The sequence below is a fragment of the Zonotrichia albicollis genome, chromosome Z (assembly GCF_047830755.1).
Source record: "Zonotrichia albicollis isolate bZonAlb1 chromosome Z, bZonAlb1.hap1, whole genome shotgun sequence".
NCBI lineage: Eukaryota > Metazoa > Chordata > Aves > Passeriformes > Passerellidae > Zonotrichia > Zonotrichia albicollis.
In genome coordinates, this window is record NC_133860.1 from 4,905,064 (window position 1) to 4,924,240 (window position 19,177).

The 19,177-nt window shown below is 33.9% G+C and overlaps 1 protein-coding gene across 6 annotated transcripts in view; it reads left to right on the forward strand.

Annotated features, from left to right (window-relative positions):
- The window catches only part of ARB2A (ARB2 cotranscriptional regulator A), a 258,117-nt gene that overhangs the window by 59,050 nt on the left and 179,890 nt on the right, over positions 1-19,177 (forward strand). For all 6 annotated transcript variants that reach the window (XM_005489617.4, XM_074533519.1, XM_014268930.3 and 3 more), the window contains one exon: positions 3,941-4,132. In XM_005489617.4, the coding sequence (XP_005489674.1) occupies positions 3,941-4,132 (192 nt within the window). The remainder of the gene's footprint in view (positions 1-3,940; positions 4,133-19,177) is intronic.

Consider the following 19,177-nt stretch of genomic DNA (forward strand, 5'->3'; position numbering starts at 1 on the left):
ATCCATGTTGAACTATTGTTACTGTAAAGCACTGTACTTCTAATAATGTTCAACAAGTACTACTGGACATGAACATTTTAATAAAGAGTCTCATATTAAGGGAGAGGCCATTCAGTTACTGCTTCTAAAGTTTTATTTTGCTCTCCATTGAAGGTTATGTTAGTAGTAAAAAGAAGACAGCAATTTTTTTAGCCAGATGGAGTATTTGTATTTCTCTAGTTTTAGTGGCATAATCAGTGATTGATCTTTGCTCTTCTTTAGCTGTTGAGGGCAAGTGGAGTGTGCTTCTAAATTAACTGCATCTTTAACAGCTTCTGGGGAAGCCTGAGATGGAAGTTTAAATAATTAGTAACATGTAGTGGTCTTAAGCCTGGCTGGAAATTAAGCACCATGCAGCTGCTTGCTCAACCCTCCTTTTACTTCTCTGAACACCAGTGGAATGGGGAGGAGAATCAAAATAAAATTTGTTAGCTGAGATAAAAACAGTTTAATAACCTAAAGTGACGTAAAATACTGTGATAATGGTAAATGATAAAAATAACACACAAAAAAAAATGATGTGCAATGCCAGATGCCAGACTCCAGATTCCCGAACCTAGATTGGCCATGCTTCTAGGTAACTCCCCCTAGTTTATATTTTATATCCTGGGCATGGTATTCTGGGGTGTGGAATATTCCTTTGCCAGTTCAGGGCACCTGTCCCAGCTGTGCTCCCTCCAAGTTTATTTTGCATACCTTTTCACTAGCAGAGCATGAGACAAGAAAAGGGAGGTCCTTGATTTTGGATAAACACAACTTAGCAGAAAACCAAAATATCAGTGTTATACCTAAATGTTATCAATACCATTCTTGTTCTGAAGCCAAAACACTGCATTTTATCAGCTACTGAGAAGAAATTCACTCTATCCTAGCTGAAAACAGAACACATGTTTAGTTGGCAATGGCACTGAAATGTCTCACTTCATAGAATCTTCTCAGTTATCAGTGCTTTCCACTTTCACTTCAATAGGTAAAAGTTCATAGAAGAATTATTTCTTAGTTTTACATTTTAGATTGAAAAATTCTAAATCGGGATTCTCAATACTGTGAAGACTTTAACTAAAGCAAGTTAGTGAGGTTTATGGTGAAACACACAGAACTTTTCATCTTGGGAAGCAAATGAGCAGATTTTTCTCTCCATCAGCTGCTCACAATTCTCACAATCTTTTTTGAGTCTTATCAGTTTCAATTCCACTTATTTGCCATGTTCTTCCTCCAGCTACAGTTTATACCTACTTTGTAGGCTCAAGGCTCATAATTTTTGTCATGTTTCTCAACTGAAATAAGAAAAATACTTAGTAAGAAAAATAATTGTGGAAGAAAAGTACTTATGGATTTTCTTCCCTTTTCAACATTCAATCTTATAAAACTCCAATATATAGAATAAAGACTCCTGCTCCTGGAACCCTGTCAGCTCTCATAGATCTTGGGTTAGTAAAGGCTAATTGTTGATGTCGTAGCGTGGATGACAATAAGAGTAGATTTCAAGCATCTGTATATTCACAACAGCTGTGCATAATACTAATTAGTGTGCTGCTGAAATATTTTATTGACTGGTACTACTGTGTAGGGGAAAACTCATTTGAGACAGAAATCATACGGAAAAAGGCAGTTCACTGTTTAAAAACATTAAGAATCTCATAATATATGTAGAGATCTTACCATAGCTGCCTACATTCATAAATTTTAAGGAATTATTATGCATTGAGAAAAAAGTCGAAGAAAAAGAAAATTAAACTGTAGTTTTAAACAGTAAATTATCATTATAATTTAGATAGGTTTGGCATGCCTAGCTACAGATTACTGGAATTATTTTCACCTGTAAATAATAATGTTGAATGAAATTGTTAAACTAATCTAAAAAACATTTTCCTGTATTTATTCACTTTAGATTTAAGTGATCAGAAATCAGTGACATTGAGTAGGTCCAGAGGAACAAGTGGCTAATAATTGTAAAGTATTTTATGTGGCCTCCATGTGTCTGGCATTAAATGGTGCTCCATGTTGATCTGTCAGTAAAGTAAGATTGTGTATAGGAATGATATTTACATGCATTCTTTAGTGAAAGCTGGATCTAATAAATTACTGCTGTTTGAAGGTAAATTAGCTCAACAAAAAGTCTCTAACTATGTTTAGTTTTGGGAAAAGACTTAAAATTATTTTTTTATGATCTTGGTAGATATTTTTTGCTGTTTTTTAAAATTAACTTATTTGCAGAAATGGTAACTAGCTATATCTTCTAGTACATATGACCACTAAGTGCTGTTAATTCCTATATACTACAATATAAACTTTGGCGCTTATAAGATAAGTGATATAAGTGCTAAAACCTACTAAACTAAACCTATTAGTCTGAAATGCAAAATTCACTTTTTTCTTCCCCAAGTATAGTGTTGTAAATATTCACTTCGTGGGTAGAAGTCAATTACATATTGCCAGATACTATCTGAGATTCAGTGTTGGCTGACTTTTTACCTGATCTGTTTCAACTTTTAAGGTGTCAGTACTGCTATTTCAGAAGCAGCAGCATGATCTGACTGTAGCCCCAGTGTTTTCAATAGCACATACTCTTTATCATATTCTCTATTTTTGCACAGTGTGAGAGAAAGTGAGTGCATTTCCTCTGCAAACCCTGAGGCATGTGAGATGTTACTTTATTTTGGAGCAGGGGAATAAGGTCTTCAGTGTGATGGCAAATACTGAAGAGAGACATGACTATTCTTTCATTTGCAAATTTATTTTGTTTAAGTGGCCTCATTGACTTAATTTAAAAAAACATTTTGTTGGGTTTACATTAAAAAAGTCTGAAGATGCATGCAGAATTAATTTTTCCTACTATAAGGGTAGTTAAGAATACATACCCATATATATGAGAAAAAACTACCAAAACTAATCCAAATAGCCAATTCCTTCTTTCTCGACATGGGGATCATAACCTGATCTGTGTTTCTTCTCTGTTGCAGAGTGTTCCTAGCAGCTGGACAGTTTTAGGCTGTGGGGGTGGAGGGGTGTGGAGTATAGTAGGAGTGGGAGATGTGCCTGTTTTGTTCTTTCTGTTCTGTGTATTCATATAGTAGAAGGAGAAGAAGCAGGTTTGAGAACATGAGGATTTGTTTTGCCCTCATGGTGTTTACATCAGGACAGTTCTTTTGTCTTGAGACAGGGTTGCTAAACCAAGTGTAAAAACTTTAGTTTGTAGTGAACAAAAAGTGCTGCTTTATTCTCTTTAAAGACAAAATGTACTATTAGATTGCAATTTGCTGAATATCAAGGCTAATTGTTGGTCTCTTCCTACCGCAAAGTAGCTAAGCATTGACCCTGGTACAGAGGACTATTAATGAAGCTATTATTTAGAACCAAATGGGATTTGTATATTTTAATGGACCTGTCCTATTAAATTTGTAACAGACAAATTTATAGTACTGGTTCCTATACGTAGCTTATGAAGTATGTATGTTGAGGTGGCTGATTTGGAGCTCTCCAGGCTTTATTTTCTTTTTCTTACAATGTAAGAACTTTTTGTTGCTTCAGGCATATCAGAGGTGAGAAATCACTTACTCCCTTCCTTCTTGCCCCCCCCAATTGCTCATTTATGGACTTTCTTCCTTTCCTATAATTTTTGTAAACAACTGATGTTTCAAAGCTTTAGCACACCTTTTACCCCTTTTCTTAATTTTAAATGTCCCTTGGAATGCTGTTCTAAAATTTGGTATGTTTATGTATTTCAAAGTTATGTTGCATATTTTGCTTTATTTTTATTTAGTCCTGGGCACACATGCATTGAAATGGTTGTTTAATGGTGAATGTTTTAATATAAATTTGGTAGATAACTTTGTAACTAACAGTGTTCTTTCAAAGAATTATATTGATGCATTAAAATGTGTGTTGTCTGTAATTGCAGGTTGATGCAATTGAGACTGAACCAAAGAGCTTTATCTTTATGAGTGAAGATGCATTAGTAAATCCTGACAAGCTGTTGGTCCTAATTCATGGTAATGGCGTTGTTAGAGCTGGTCAGTGGGCTAGGAGACTTATAATTAATGAAGATCTGGACAGTGGGACACAGATACCATACATAAAGAGAGCTATTGAGGTAAGTGAAAGTTCAGGATGCAAAAAGTGTGCTGTGGATGTGCGTGTGTGCATGTGCATGAAGAACTGTGAACCTGTGGTGTTTTAATTTTTTAATCCGTATTCTATATGTTACTGTGTGATCATTGTATTTGTGATGGGAATACCTTTTTTGTTTTGTTGGAACTTTCTTCTGGTGGAACCAAGTTCCTGTCTTGCAGTAAAATAAAATTTAGTTGCATGTCGTTGCTGTGTTGGGCATGCCATGTAGTTTAATATGGCAGATACTATGACAAGAGTCCTTAGTAGGTGATGCAATGCAGCAGGAGGCAATACGGAAATTTGTTATAATTTAGATTGTTTTCTTTTATATTTAATTTAATTTGTACATATTATTGCTCAATGACTGCTGTAATCTAATGGTAACATGAAGTTTCATGATAACATGCAGTGTTTTTACTGGGCTTGTAAATATATTGAATTTATTGAAGATACTGTCTTTTTCAGAGTTGCACTAAATACTAGCTCATTTTGGTATTTACTTATCAATATTTGACAATTGAAGACATTCACATGTTGTTGACACTATTTTGTTAAATCTATTTGAGAGACAGTGGACAGTTTGTGTTATGTTTTTGTCATTGGAACATTGCAGGAGTAATTAATCATATGTGCCCTACTGCCTAAAGGAAACTTACTTAGTAGTAAACACTAGAAGAGCTTTTTTAGGACTCATTGTTTGTATTATATTTGCCAAGTTAAGCTAATATTCTTCTCTAAATATCAGTGTTGTCATTGTTACTGTTACATATTTTGCTAAGTGATTAATTTTTGTGATTGATGGATAATTTTTGCAGCTGTCTTTAAAGTATTCAGGATTAAAAATGGTGCTTGTTTCAATAAAACAAAGAAAGACAACATATAAAAACATTAGGCCATTAAGTTATTTTTTGTTTCTTTCACTCACTATCAAAGCACCAGACTATACTTCATGAGAAAAAGAAACCTAGCCCTGTGAAAGTGAGGCTTATCTTTTCCTAACATTGTTTTTCATTAATTTAAATCAAGATTCAGATAGAGACAGAGCAAAAAGTACCTCAGGATTATTGGATGCATTACAATAGGTCCAGTATGGTAGGTCCAGTATGGGACTTCTAGTGCTGGTTCCAAAACATTTCCCAAGAAATCCAAATAGCTGTAGCTACTTCAGTTTTTGTACAGTGCTTACATATTTGCGTTTTTGTTCGTTCTTAGAGGTGCTGCTGCCTTGGGCAAAATGAGAGACCGAGTATTTCAAACTGGGATACTAACACTTATTTAACAGATCATTTTAAAGCGTCATTTCTAGTTGAGGAGATTTTTTTTCTCTTTTGTTATTTTTATTTATTTTGTGCAGTGATGTGTGCCAGTATGACAGAGATCAAACCTCTGTTTTCTCAAATGGCTGTTATACTTAAAACCAGACTATTTATCTCCACATTTTGAATGCTTCTTTAAAAAACAATACAAGATAAGTCCCAGTTGTTGGGTGAGAAAATGTTTTTACAAAAATGTAATAATTGAATAACAATGGTATGTCAAACTTTGTGCTCTTATCTTTGAGTTTTTCCTTAATATGGTTTTTAAATTTGTAGTTCTCTTTAGTTCAGTAATTCCAGTTACTGTAAAACTAACTGTCCCTTTTTGTGCACCTTAAAATTCTGATAAGTGTACTACATGCTTAGGACACATACTATTTACAGTGACTTTTTTTGTATTCAGTTGTGTTAAGTCAAATTCAGTTATGTCATTAAATGTGTTGCTATCGTTTTGTATCCTGTAATCCCTGTACAAGGAATTGGTTGTGTGTCTGGTTAGATAAGGCAATATTTTATGGAAGTTGGACCCCACTGAAAGTATTTAGAATCATTTGGTTTTGACTAAAAAGTGAGTACATATATAGATACAAGCTGGGGTATCTGTGTCAGCTTAAGACACAGATCATATAAATTACATTTCTAAATGCAGAAAGAGGTAGAGTGTAGAGGCAGGTAGCGTGTAAGGACTCCATATGATAAAAATAATGGTAAAAATTGCATCCATTTCTGGTATTCAGTCCTCTAGTTGATTTAGTCATGTCACTTACGAAATGCAAATAACTAGCCTAGATGGTAAATAGCCTGAATGAAAATTGTGCTAATCCCTCATGCAACATTATTTGAAGGAGGGAATTATTTTCATAGATCTTTCTGTGTTTCTTCTAAGGAGAGGTCTCATTCTTGAATGAAGCCAGCAGACCTTACCAAAGCATCAGTGCTGGTGACAAGAGAGCATGGATTTTTTTTTTTCTAATAGACTTTTGTGAATTTGAAGTGGATAATGATATGTAGGATTTGAAAATTCCCATGATCTAATGTGACTTAGCAACACATGCAGACATTGCAGCCAGCTTAAAACATTTGCTGAAGATAAGGTTCTAATTAAAAAAATTAAAATTGAGAATTACAGATGTAGTGCTTGAATGTCCTATGTGCAGGAGCTAATTCAGAAATACCTGCTTTTCAAAAACAAAAAATGCACACAAGCAAAAATCCACCCTCTAAGTAGGCCAAACCTCACAACTTTTCTGCTTTTTTCTTTGCTTCTCTTCTCAGTTCAATTCTTAGAAAAACTGAAAACAGGGATGTAGCAGCTGGGGTTATCAGTGAGCAGCGGATTGAGGAGGATGAACTGATACTTCTAAACAGGAAGTTAAGGGAAGAGTAGAAACTATTTCTCTCTGATGCACACTTTTGAGGAAAAAAGAATTAAGAAACCTCACTTCTGAAGCATGTGTGGAGCAAGGGAGCAATGTATGGACTTAAAATTTTGTATTTTAAAATTCTGGTATTTTGGAATTCCTGCAAGTTACAGAGAAAAGATTCGAAGAGAAAAATCCTGGTGGGAATTCAGGTAGCTAGAAATATGTTTTTCTTTTCATCTGTGCAATTCCTGTAGGTAATGCTTCTTGTTCCGTGTTTTATATCTAGCCCTATTGTGTATATTCAATCTTTTGTGTTAGAGGTATTGTGACTAGTTGACAAGGGTTTATGTGAAGAGATAGCATTATTGTGTTAATTTGAAAATTCAAACTTGATAGTGTAAAAGAAATGTTGAAATATGAATGAATATGAAGAGAACAAATAAGCTACTAGATAGAGAACAGACTGTAGAAAAAGAAGGAGGGAGAAAACTGTACATAATGTGGAAAACACATTAAAATGTGGTAGGACAAAACCTGTTTTAGAAAAACAAGTATGAAGAAGAAAAATATGCTAGTAAGGCAGTGAGAATGTAACAAAAGCTAAATTAAAACAAATACTAACTAAAAAGATATTTAAAACAAAAGAGACTGTCAATGTCCTGTAAATACAGTACAAAAATACTGCATAGATTTGCTATTTTGTTAAAGTAGAAATTTTCTACTGAAACTTTCTCTCAAAAAACTGATTTTTGACAGAAACCGTTGTCTGATGCATGAGAGACAGAAGTTCAAGTCCCTCCTCCCTGGGAATGAGCAGACTATTCAATTTATAATGAGAATTCTGCTCTGAAGATATTCCACTTTTTATAAAAAAATAATTGTAAATTATATAAATAAATAAATGTAGATTAAAAGACTAATTTTAATCTGCCTGTAATATATTTGGCCTAAATGGCTTATCCAGGTTTGTACAGTGAGAGTCTTCTCAGATCAGTTATTGTTTAACCATGCATACAGTAACTGAAGTAGTGTCAGGAAAAGGTGATGAAAGACAGAGGCAAATTCTTCAATTTAATGAGGAGGTCATATACTTGGGATGTCAAGAATGAAACATTTTATGGTCCTGGTTTAATAATGGCTGTTGAGGTGCTCCCTTGTTCACTTTGTTAGAGAAGGAGAAGCTGAAGTTGTTATACTTAGAGAGGAGATTGTTCACTGGAGAAGCAGAAACTCAGCTTGCCCTGGTTGGACATAGTGAAGAGTTTGGGAGTACTACTGTCTTTGATACCTCTCCTCTAGGGAATATCAGCTTACTGCATAAGTACAGAGAAACACTGGGTGTTTTTTGAGTCTTTGAAAATTCAGTACCTTTATTACCTGTGATAGCTGTGGTTGCAGAGATGCTAATAAAGTTCAACCACAGCAACTGTCACGTATTTATTAAAGAAAAATTAAAAGCCATCAAAGAATTGCTGCCATATATAAAATTCAGTTATTAAGGTATCTTAGATTCTTGTATTATTATTTAAAGGAGAATTGATACTTGACATATAGCTGGAAAATAGGTTCTTCAAAGAACCTGGACGAGTTTTTCAGAAGAAATAGAGCAGCACCTAAAAATCTAACTTTATATGAACAAGCAAAAAGCCAAATCTTTGCATCAGATGGGTGTTAGCTGTGGAAATGTTTCCTTAATAACTGGTAAAACATGGTTTTCAGCTTCAGTTGTCTGTTGTGTTTATCTTGCTCTTCATTTTTTTTACAATCTCTGTTCTCTTTGGTCAAAATATTGTCATTCATTTGTACAAAACTGTCAGATTGGCAATATTTAGTAAGAATTGGTGAGGGTTATTACTTTTGTCAGCATGCAGTAATATGTCATTAGTTTTGTAAGGCAGTTGAATGGAACAACAAAATCGTTCAGTGTAACAGCAGTAAATTTTCCCACTATGAATTTTATGTGATTTAGTAGTCTTAATGGTTTGTAACTAGTATGAAAACACATACTCTTGTGTTTTCTCTTTCCACTTCATAAAAATCAGTCAGTTTCAATAGTGGATATTTACATATTGTTGGCCAGAAATTATGTTAATTTTAAATTACACTACCAAAAATTATCACTGAAAAACTTTTCAGTCTGACTTCTAAGTATAGAATATCTTGTTAGACAAACATACTTTTTGGTTTGGTTTTACAGTTTATACAAACTTAGCATAGTATCAGTAATAAGGGCAAGTGACACTTTCTGGGGAAAAAAACCCAACTGATATTTCTCTGCAATTAGTTCTGCTACAGAATACTAATATTCATGTGCCTTTTATGTCTTCTATGTGTATTGTTGCAGAAGGATGTTAAAATACCTAGTGTATTTATTAATGGTCAGTTACAGTGCCAGAGCAATCATAATCTTTTTTGGGGTTTCTAATATATTACTGAACCATTGACTTTCACTAAAATGGGCAGTAATTTGCTATACTGTTTTATTTCAAATGCTACTTTTTTGACTGTGATATACTTGACTTATTCATTCTATTAGACCACAGAACTAATGTTGCTTGTCAAGTCCTGTTTAGCAGAGAAAACCTGTGTTTAAAACTCTTGCTTTTGTTGTAATTATACTAAGAAAACTTAAAAGTTTTTGGATGATCTTTTGAGATCTTTCTAAAAACATAAACACAAATCACAATGTATTATTGTGATCACAATGTAAATAATGAGTTGCATCTAATTGGTTTTAAATCCACCATATCCTGGAAATAAAATTTGAAAAGCACTATATTTAATTAATTCAAAAACATTTTTTGTAGGGTTAATAATCTCTCAAATTCTAGTCACCAAGCAGATAAGAGGGAAAGTTTGCACAGTTGAAAGCAATATAATTTGATCACAAAATACATAGTAATACATGATAAGCTGTATAGGAGTTAAAGTATTAAGTCAAAAAATCAAGAAAAGGTTAAAAGCTTAGACTAATACTGAGCTGACAGGGTATATAAACCCACACCAACCCCCATGCCAACAGAGGAAAACAATGAGATGACAGCTCTACTGTTTGGAGAGGGGTTGCTAACGACAGCTTATTCCTTTATGATTTCAGCTCTTGACAGAAGACAGGTCTGCTTGTTGCATCATGGCAGATGTATGATTACCTTCTGGCCCTGTCATGACTGAACTGGAAAAAAAACCCACACTTGAAATTCTAAAAGTCTCTTTGGAGTTTAGTGCATCCTTTTGCAGATACATTTGCCATTGTTTTATTAATTGTGTATATTACATTCTTACAGTTTTCTGGGCTACATAATTTGATAATGTAGAGATATTTAGAGATAGCTTTGTCTTCTTTTATTCTGCTGGTTGTTGTGTTTTAGACTCTAGTAGCACTTTGCATTATTTTACTTTTACTTTGTCACTGACCTAAGAAAATCACTGTTCAAGATAAGAATTGGATTAATGTGGCTTGAAATTATTTTTTTCTCCAGTAAAACTATTTCAGCCATTTTTTAATTGGATAAGTATTAGGTTAAGGACACACAGTGAAAATTTAAAATAGTTACCATCATTTTAAGAAAAAAGTTGAATATGAGTTGAAATTGCCTTTTTTATCATATGCATATTAGGATTCTTCCTTTCCACACCATGACTCTTCCCCCCCATTCAACTTGTTGGATACCCAACAGTGACTCTGGGGACTTAAAAAAGAGTAAGAAGGGGTGTGGATTTTTGAAAGTATGTCAAAAGCCTTGGGGTTTGGGTATGATCAGAATTTCAATAGAGGTTGAGATGAGTTTAAATGCATAGAAGGGGAACATAAAAATCTTGTTTAATTTCTGTCATGTTGTTCTTTTTTTAGTCACTCTGATGTCTTTTTCAAATCTGCTTTTCTCTCAAGCTTTGTGGTACTATATTCAAGATCTGGGCCTTTTCCTCTTTGTATTTCGTTTTAACTGCTGATCCCTTTTCTGTGGTGCTTCTGCCTTTAATATCAGCTGAAGCGGTCTGAATTGCTGAATCAAAGCCATTTTGGGAGAGAGACAGTGTTTAAGATTGTGTAGGGTGAGATTCTCTGGGTAGAAGGTAACACTTCCTGCAGTTATAATCAATGCACTTGACACTTTCAAAGGCAGGAGAAGCCATGACTTGCTCAGGGGTTAAACTTTTTAAATAACTTCCCTTGGGAAAAATGCCATCAATAAAATGGAATAATTAGTTGAAGATTCTTGAGTAGCCTGGGTTTGAAAAGAAAAGATTAGAGATAGGTCAGGTTTGCACTTCTACTGTATTTTCCTTCCTGTTTGTTTTTCAAATGATGAGATTTTGTTTGAATGTATGCAATATTACAGAATCAATCTGCTTGAAAAGTAATGTGATCTACTTAGGACAGTGCATTAATTTTGTAGTCTTATTGTCTATGTAATCTAATAACTGTAAGAATGGAGATTAAATTCCATAGAAAAATACAACTTCAGATTTACTAGCTTTCTCATTTCCTACACACACGTTTATTCTGCAAGTAGTCATTTTAGCTAACAAAACATTTGCAACTTTGAGCCTTAATAAGTAAGCTTAAATTGTAATATACATTCAGTAACTTTAGAATTTAGGTTAAACAGCATTATATGGACATTCTGTATATGTGATCATTAATTTCTAAAGAGATGAAGAGGTTTACACTGAAATTAAATTAATCTTGCTTTGCAATTATTGTGTTTAATAATTTCAGATCTTAGGAGAGATTTTTCGAGTTTTTAATGATATTTTTTCATATAATCATTTTATTAAAGCAGCTGTTTTGAAAGGCAAAGCCTCTCTAAAAGTGGTGCTTTCATACATAGTGAAGTATATACCTATTGTAAAAAATATCAATGAATAATGCATGAATGGCTTTGGAATAAAAGGTTCTTACTGTTCATTAATTATTTACTTATTTGAACTTTTTATTTTTCTAAAGGGAAATAAAATCACAGACAGTACTGTGCAACAGTAACTAAACAAGACTTTAGCAAGTACATAACCAATGTTTTTGAGAAGAACAACATTGTATTTTCTAATAAGTTACATTGGAATGAGATATGTACCACCAGAATAGATTTTTGGTAGAGGTTATTCTGCATACAGATTTGTTACAAAACATTAGCAAGGAAGTATAGACTAGTCTTACATCCATCAAGATACAAGTATTTCTGTGTGGTTTTGGGGAAATGCCTGTGGCAAGGTGGCTGTGGAACTGTGACTTTCTAATTGCTCCGAAATTGCTTTTCTGTTTCTTTACAGATTTTCAATTTATTGTTTCTTTTAAATTCCTTGTATGTGTGTAATTTCAAAGATTGATGGGTAAACACATACTGGTATGATTGTACTTGGAAATGCAAAAATTATTTGTGGTGGTGGTAATTGTGTAGTTGTAATCCAGTGTTGTTTTGATTTAGAGAATTTGGGTCTGTGGAAGTGTCATAGCTTCATGGTTATCTCGGAGTACAGTACATACAAGTAACATCTAGTTTTAGCTGATCTGCTGTAGCGGATGTGTCTCTCATTTCAATGTGGGGGCATTAGTGCCTTCACAGAGTGGTATGATTTATGTTGGAAACTTTGCTGGGCTTTACTTTCATGTGTAATAAACTATGCAAATGTGCTTATCTGATCATGGAACAGAGATTTTCAAATACCTTTCATATGTTTTTTTGGCAACATTTTCTGTTCAGGTGATCTTATCAATGATAGTGTAAATATTAATTTTTGAGAGTGTCAGCATGAATAAACCAAATCGTAGAATCATCAAGATTGAGGAAGACTTCTGGAATTATTGAGTCCAACTGCTTACCCAGCATTGCCAAGTCTACCATATTCCTCTATGCCACATCTACACATCTTATAAATGCCTTCAGGAGTGATGATACCACCACTATGCTCTACAGCCTGTGCCAGGGGTTGACAAACCTTTCTATGGACAAGAAAGATTTTTTTACCACACCCAATCTCAACTCTTCCTGGCATACCTTGAGGCCATATCCTCTCATCTGATCACTTGTTACCTGGGAGAAGAGACCAACCCCCACTTGGCTACACCCTTCTTTCAGGAAATTGTACAAACTGACAAGGTCTCCCGTGAGCCTCTTTTTCTCCTGGCTAAACACCCCAGCTCCCTCAGCTGCTCCTCAGACTTGTGCTTCAGATCCTTCTGTAGCTCTGTTGCCCTTGTCTGGACATGCTCCAGCACATCAACTTCTTTGAAGCATTAATTTTAAGAGGCATTATCTTTACTTATTAAGATTCCTCTCCTATAGTAATTATTCGTTGGTCTAATTTTTCATTGGTCTAATCTTAAGTGATTAGCTTCATTTTACTTTTTGAAAAAAGATCAGTAGCCAGCACTTCTGTTCTCATTCAGGAGAACGTTAGTTCAGGAATCAAAAATACAATCACAATTTTGAAATATTTTTAAAGAAGTTAATTCACTATCATTTAAAAATATTTAATACCTATCTAAAAATATTAAAATTGTCTTTTGACTTTTTATATGTACACATGGCTGAACTGTCACCTAGAAAATCTTAATGTATTATAGCGTGTAAATTGTATTCTTATACCTATTATATTCTTATATACTATGGAAAGAGTGTGTCAGTATAAGTATGGTTTGTGTATGTGTTTAAATATTACAATATATTGCCAATACTCTGTTGAGTTTTCAAATGAATCAGTACTTAAAAGACTTAACAGTTCAATGGTGAGATAAACACTTCCTCATTCATATAATAAAATGCATATTTACATGAAATTACCCCTTATTTACTGTGCATTGAGCTGAAAGATACTAACTTTAATGCATGGGAATTCAAATAAAAAATTTATATGCTTTCTGTTTAACTACTTTAATACTGTTCTAATAATGCACATTGCTGCTCCAGGTAATAAGAAAATAGATATGACAAAGACTTTGTTATGCAAATTAGCACAGGATATTAACCTTTTGAAAATACAAAGATCTTTGGAATTATGTATGTCCCTTTTGATCAAAAACTTTTAAAAGTTTAATAATTCTGTTAAAACAAACTAAAACTATGGGTAATTGTCTTCTTTTCCGTAAAATGAACAAATTATAACATCAAAAACTTGAGAGTGAGGTATGTAGTAGGTCATTTACTGCTGCAGGCATTTTCTCTCCCTTCAGGGTGTGCTTGTTTAGTTTCTCTCACTTTGTGCCTGTGGCACTCTATGGTGGAATTCAGACGTGTTCTTCCCCTTCAAGGAATCTCTAGGGTGATAGATAACTTATACAAAATTAATAAATAGTGTTGCCTTATTTTTACCCATCCCAGGCAATTTGTTTCCCTCTTGAGAAGAGTTGAGTTGCGCAAGACATGTTTATTAAAAAATGTGTGTTTTTGCATAGAGTTAAACAGAGAAATTAGACATAATAGGGTGAATGTCATTAAGAAAATGGAATTACTCAATTTTCAGTGATTCCTTTATGGAAAAAAATGGAATGGTGAAAATCCCTAATATGTTGGTTAACCTTTATAAACCTAGAATTTGTAAACATGTCAAGGTATAGGAGGTTTTTATATTTAGTTTTCTTTTTTAATTCTGAGCTTGTAAATTTAGTTTCCTTTCATCTCAGCAACATTCAAGGAGTAAACCTGTTTTGAGGCTATTCAGCTGGGTGATTATTTTTGGGAAAGACCAGCTGTACCATCTTGCGTATTCACAACCATTTGTTCTAGCATATTGCCGTGCTAATCCTCTTAGGAGAAGGAGAGATTGGCACAGATAGCTTAACCTTCTTTATTGTGTGCTACATTGCAGCCTCTTCCTCTGCCACGACAAAGGCAGTGAGACTTCAGATTGCTTTGGAGGGTAGAACAGATAGTGAATCTTGAGGGTAAATGTATGCTGGTATATGAGGGAAAACAACTTGGGGTTTTTTCCATTTTTTCAGGTTTTTTTTTTTCTTTTTGGTAGTTGGTGATTTTCATTGTCCTTTTAGCTGTGAAAGACAGAGTTGCACTTAATAGTGTAATGGTCTTATACTGTTGCTTACTTTTCAGTACTTGAAAAAATCCTAAGAAAATGTGATTTTATTAAATATTATCATTTATTGTAAAGTTTTCCTCCTAGGTGTTACCCACTGGCATTTTAAGCTTTCCTTAACATTAGTTATACTTAGCTTGTAAGTAAATAGTCTTTCTTCTAAAAATGATTTGAAAAATATGGACAGAAAATATTCATGGTGCTTCAATGCACAGGTGATTGAGTTTCTGCTGACCCTCGGTAGCTGAGCCTGTGTTTTGAATCCCAACTCTTCCTCCAGTGTTGAGGGTAATGTGATTGAGTCCTCTGGAATGAGTTCCTGAATGCTGATAGCAGGAGGCTTTACCATGAAGTGCAACAGCTACTCATGTGGAATATGCATCTTCCACATCACGCATGGTTGAGATCAGATACAGGATTTTCAAGACTTGACAGCCCTGGTTATGAACAGTGATATTTATACGGAATTTAGGACTGAGTGCTAATATTCAACTGATAGATAGCAGCTGATGATAAAAATAAGTGACTCTGAGATTCCATTTTAATGCTACAGTGTTGTTATTGTCAAATCCTGAAAACAGCTATTACTGCAATTCATTAAAATAGCATTTATTTATTAATACCTCACAATGAATGAAACAACTGCTGTCTTTGATTATGCATTAGAAAAATGTAATCAATTTTATCTTTTCTGTTAATGTTGGCATTTTTCATTTTTTCTGTTGTATTTATATTCCCTGTGTTAGTCCAGTGTTTCTTTTTTGCTGCATTTTGAAACCTTTCTTAAAATAACACAATCCGGATATTTTTGACTCGGATTAACCCCCCATCCCATACTGTATGTCCACCTTCTCTACATATATTGGTTTGTGAGATTTTCAGTACATTTCATTTAATGTATTTCTCTAAAAATGGTTTCATGCAGATATGAAAAATTTCAGGGCAGGAGAGTAGTGGAAGTACAGCTGACTGAGCTGTTCAAATACCTTCCATCTTAGATAAGTAAGAAATGCTTCAGTGTTTTTCTGGTGGAAATGAAGGTCTTTCTTCTAGCCTTATTTATAGAAAAATTTTTGGGGAAGGTTGTTTAGGATTTGACAAGGACTCCAATAGAAAATCATGTATATACCAAAGACAATCAAAATAAATATTTGCTACTTTGACTTCTTACCAGTTCCATGTTATTAGTATTTTGAAAATGTTACTCATTTCTCTCTCAAGTCCTTGTGTTTCTCTTGGAAAGATTATTTTAAAATGTAGTCAACACTATTTTTTACTTTACTTCCTAATGGTAGTGGTTTTATGGTGTGATCATTTTACATTTGCAGATAGGCAAGTACTTCTTCTGTAGCATTTTTTTCTCTAATTTACATTTTTTCAGTTTAAAAGCACTGCTTTCTCAAGTGCCTCTAGATGTATATATGTATGCAGGTTTATACATGTGTGTGTAAAGAAAGGTACAGTGCATCCTAATTGTCTAGTTAGTTGTAACTTTTCAGTTTTAAAAATTATAATATTAGATGTGGAACATTCAGGAAAGATAATAGTTAATTTCTTATGTCTTTTGGATTTGGAAGCTGCATGTGCCTTCTGTGTTTTTGGAAATGCTGGTTGTATTTTACAGCAATGGAAAAGTACTGTTTCATGTTACTATTTTCTTTGAGCCCAGTAATTTGTGATATATTATAAAGGAGGTGTATTAACTATTTCTCAAAGCCAATAAAGTTTCTAATGTCTTACAAGTTAACTTACTTTGTGATTTAGTTTGATACAGCTGCTGTATGTTGTGTTTCATCCTCTGGACATCCTTATAAGTAACTTTTAAGTAGCGAAGTCATAGAACTTGTAGAAATAGATAATAATTTTGTAAGATCTATAGATTCTTAGGAATGACAGTTGACAGTCTTTTAAAAGGTTTATAGAACCTGAACAAATATTTTTGCTGTGCTATGTCCTCAGTTACATGAAATCTGTCTATTCCTCCTATAGAACAGAGTACTGCATCAGTGTCAAAATTATGATATATTTATTGTGGTAAATATTTACTGATATTCAGGACCCATATCTGTTGAGATACTACTCAAAAGTCTGGAGTTTTTAATGCAGTATCATCATAGGAAAAAAAAAAAGAAGAAAATTCAAAGAGAAGGCTGCAGTTACCAATTTTACAAATATCTTGACAATCACGAGACGTTTATGCTAATAGTGACCTTGAAATGTACTCCCTTTAGTTTTTTGTTATGAAGCTGATGTTGAGGGACATCTGTATATGCTGGTTTTAGCAGTAGACCTATTTTTAATCCTATTATAATCAAAGTTCTGGCTTGTAAATGTGTGCAGACTATCAGCCCTGGGGAGTGGATCCCTGCAAACTGGTGCATGCACACAGGGGTGTTGAGAGCTCTTCTGGGGAAATGAAACTAGTAATACATACTGCTCTTTTTGGTAGTATTAAAATCCAGTTCAGCAACAGATTAAGCAGGAAGTTTTTCTTGCCATTTCTGATTTTTTGAGCTAGCAAGACAAGGGTTCAAGCCTTCTAGGATTGAATAAAAAGGAGAATCCACTAGATTGGCTGTCAGAAATTTGAGGTGTAGAAAAGATAGTTATATGGCAGTTTAGTTTAACTTTTTTAAAGTTTTGGAATGGACTTTTTGCTTATTTGTTTTTTCTTCGCTATGATGTCTTAAAATAATTTTGAAAGATTTAGGCATGGTGTGCCTCTTGGTATCATAAGTTCATGGAAGCTGATTACGGTTCTGTGACAGACTTCACATCAGTCCTCATGTACATTTTGTACATGCTCTGGGGTTGTTTGAAAATAGCTCCATCTTATATATGTCACATATGTTTGGTTTGGAAAATTAGATTTAAAAGTAATGCCAGAGGTAATAGTCTAATGAATGTTCAGATAGCAGAAAAAAGCACTAAGAATTATAATGAAGAATATGTAATCAGACCTTGCATCTGTTTCACGATGTTCTGGCATACTATTTTGTGTGTAAGCCTTTACTGAAGTTTTTATGTAAATATGGTGTTTTTTCAGCTTCCTGACTTTTTAACTGTTTTTTACTCTTTTGTATAGAGTAAAAAATTGTGAGTGTACTTTGAATGATACAGCCTACTTTTCTGTGGAGCAGGGAAGGTCGTTAAATTTGTTTATTTCATTTTTTAATTAGTGCAATGTTTATCCACAATATCAGCTGCTAATTGAATAGTATTAATATTATTTATTTTAACTAGAATATTTTGTCTCAAGGATACTTCAGTCTGCAGTACTATGAAGTATTCTTATGAAATGGATTATGAGATAGCAGTAGCTTTTCAAACACTTCTCATTGTAGGCCTTTTCTCTGCCATTTTTTGAACTGCATATAAATCTTTATTGCTTGCAGTAGAACTCTTAGTTACTTGTTTGGGAAGTATCTCAGTACGGCTTCTGATTAAAAATTGTGTATGTTTGTTTATAGATATTGGTGAATGTCTATAAAATCAGCATTTTGGACTGAGAATGAAGTTGGACCATCACTGCTTTTGCCAGAAAGTGACTGACCAATTTTGGGGGTGTGGTCTTTTTTTGTGTAGGTGTCTCTTACTTTTGTTTCTGGGCATTCTAATAGTGGTTTAGTAGTAAGTCCCCCAAGTTTCTGCCTTCCAATCCCTTTAGCCAGTTTCCTGACCTGTTTTGTATTGTAATATTTACATCCAAATGTACTAGCTTCCCTAGCACTCTTCTTGTGAATTTGTATTTAATAGCTTCATTCTACCTTGTATTCCTTTGTACACACACAGGGGCACACTGATTATGCAGCAGTATGACTTTCATATTTCTCATTTACTTGTCCAGACGTGAATCTAAGAAGTGGAAACCCTCATCTGCATAGCAAGCACTTATTTCATTAAGTCTTTGTACACTTCAGCTGATAAAGGCTAAGACCTGTCTGCTGAGAATCCATATATTTTCAAAAGTTTGTAAGTTGGCCAAATTTGAGTAGTATCTTATGGGAATAGGAGGCCATTCCAGCCAGAATTTAAGCTCCTGATTAAAAGACACAGGTGCCATAAAGCGTTTTTTAGCAAAGTTCACTAGATTTTTGTAAGTGGGCAAACTGAGCTGTTCTGTTGTGACTTTCTCTTGAATACCGATTAATGATTTACTGTGAAATTTTCAAATGAATTCAGCCTGAGGTAAAACCAGCTGTAAAATCAAGCTTAAGTTTGGTAGAGTTCTGAGTAAGTCAGAAGAAAGTAACTGGCATTTTGTGAGCCTTAAGGATAGGCAGATTAAATGATTTCCAGCCATCATTCACTGCA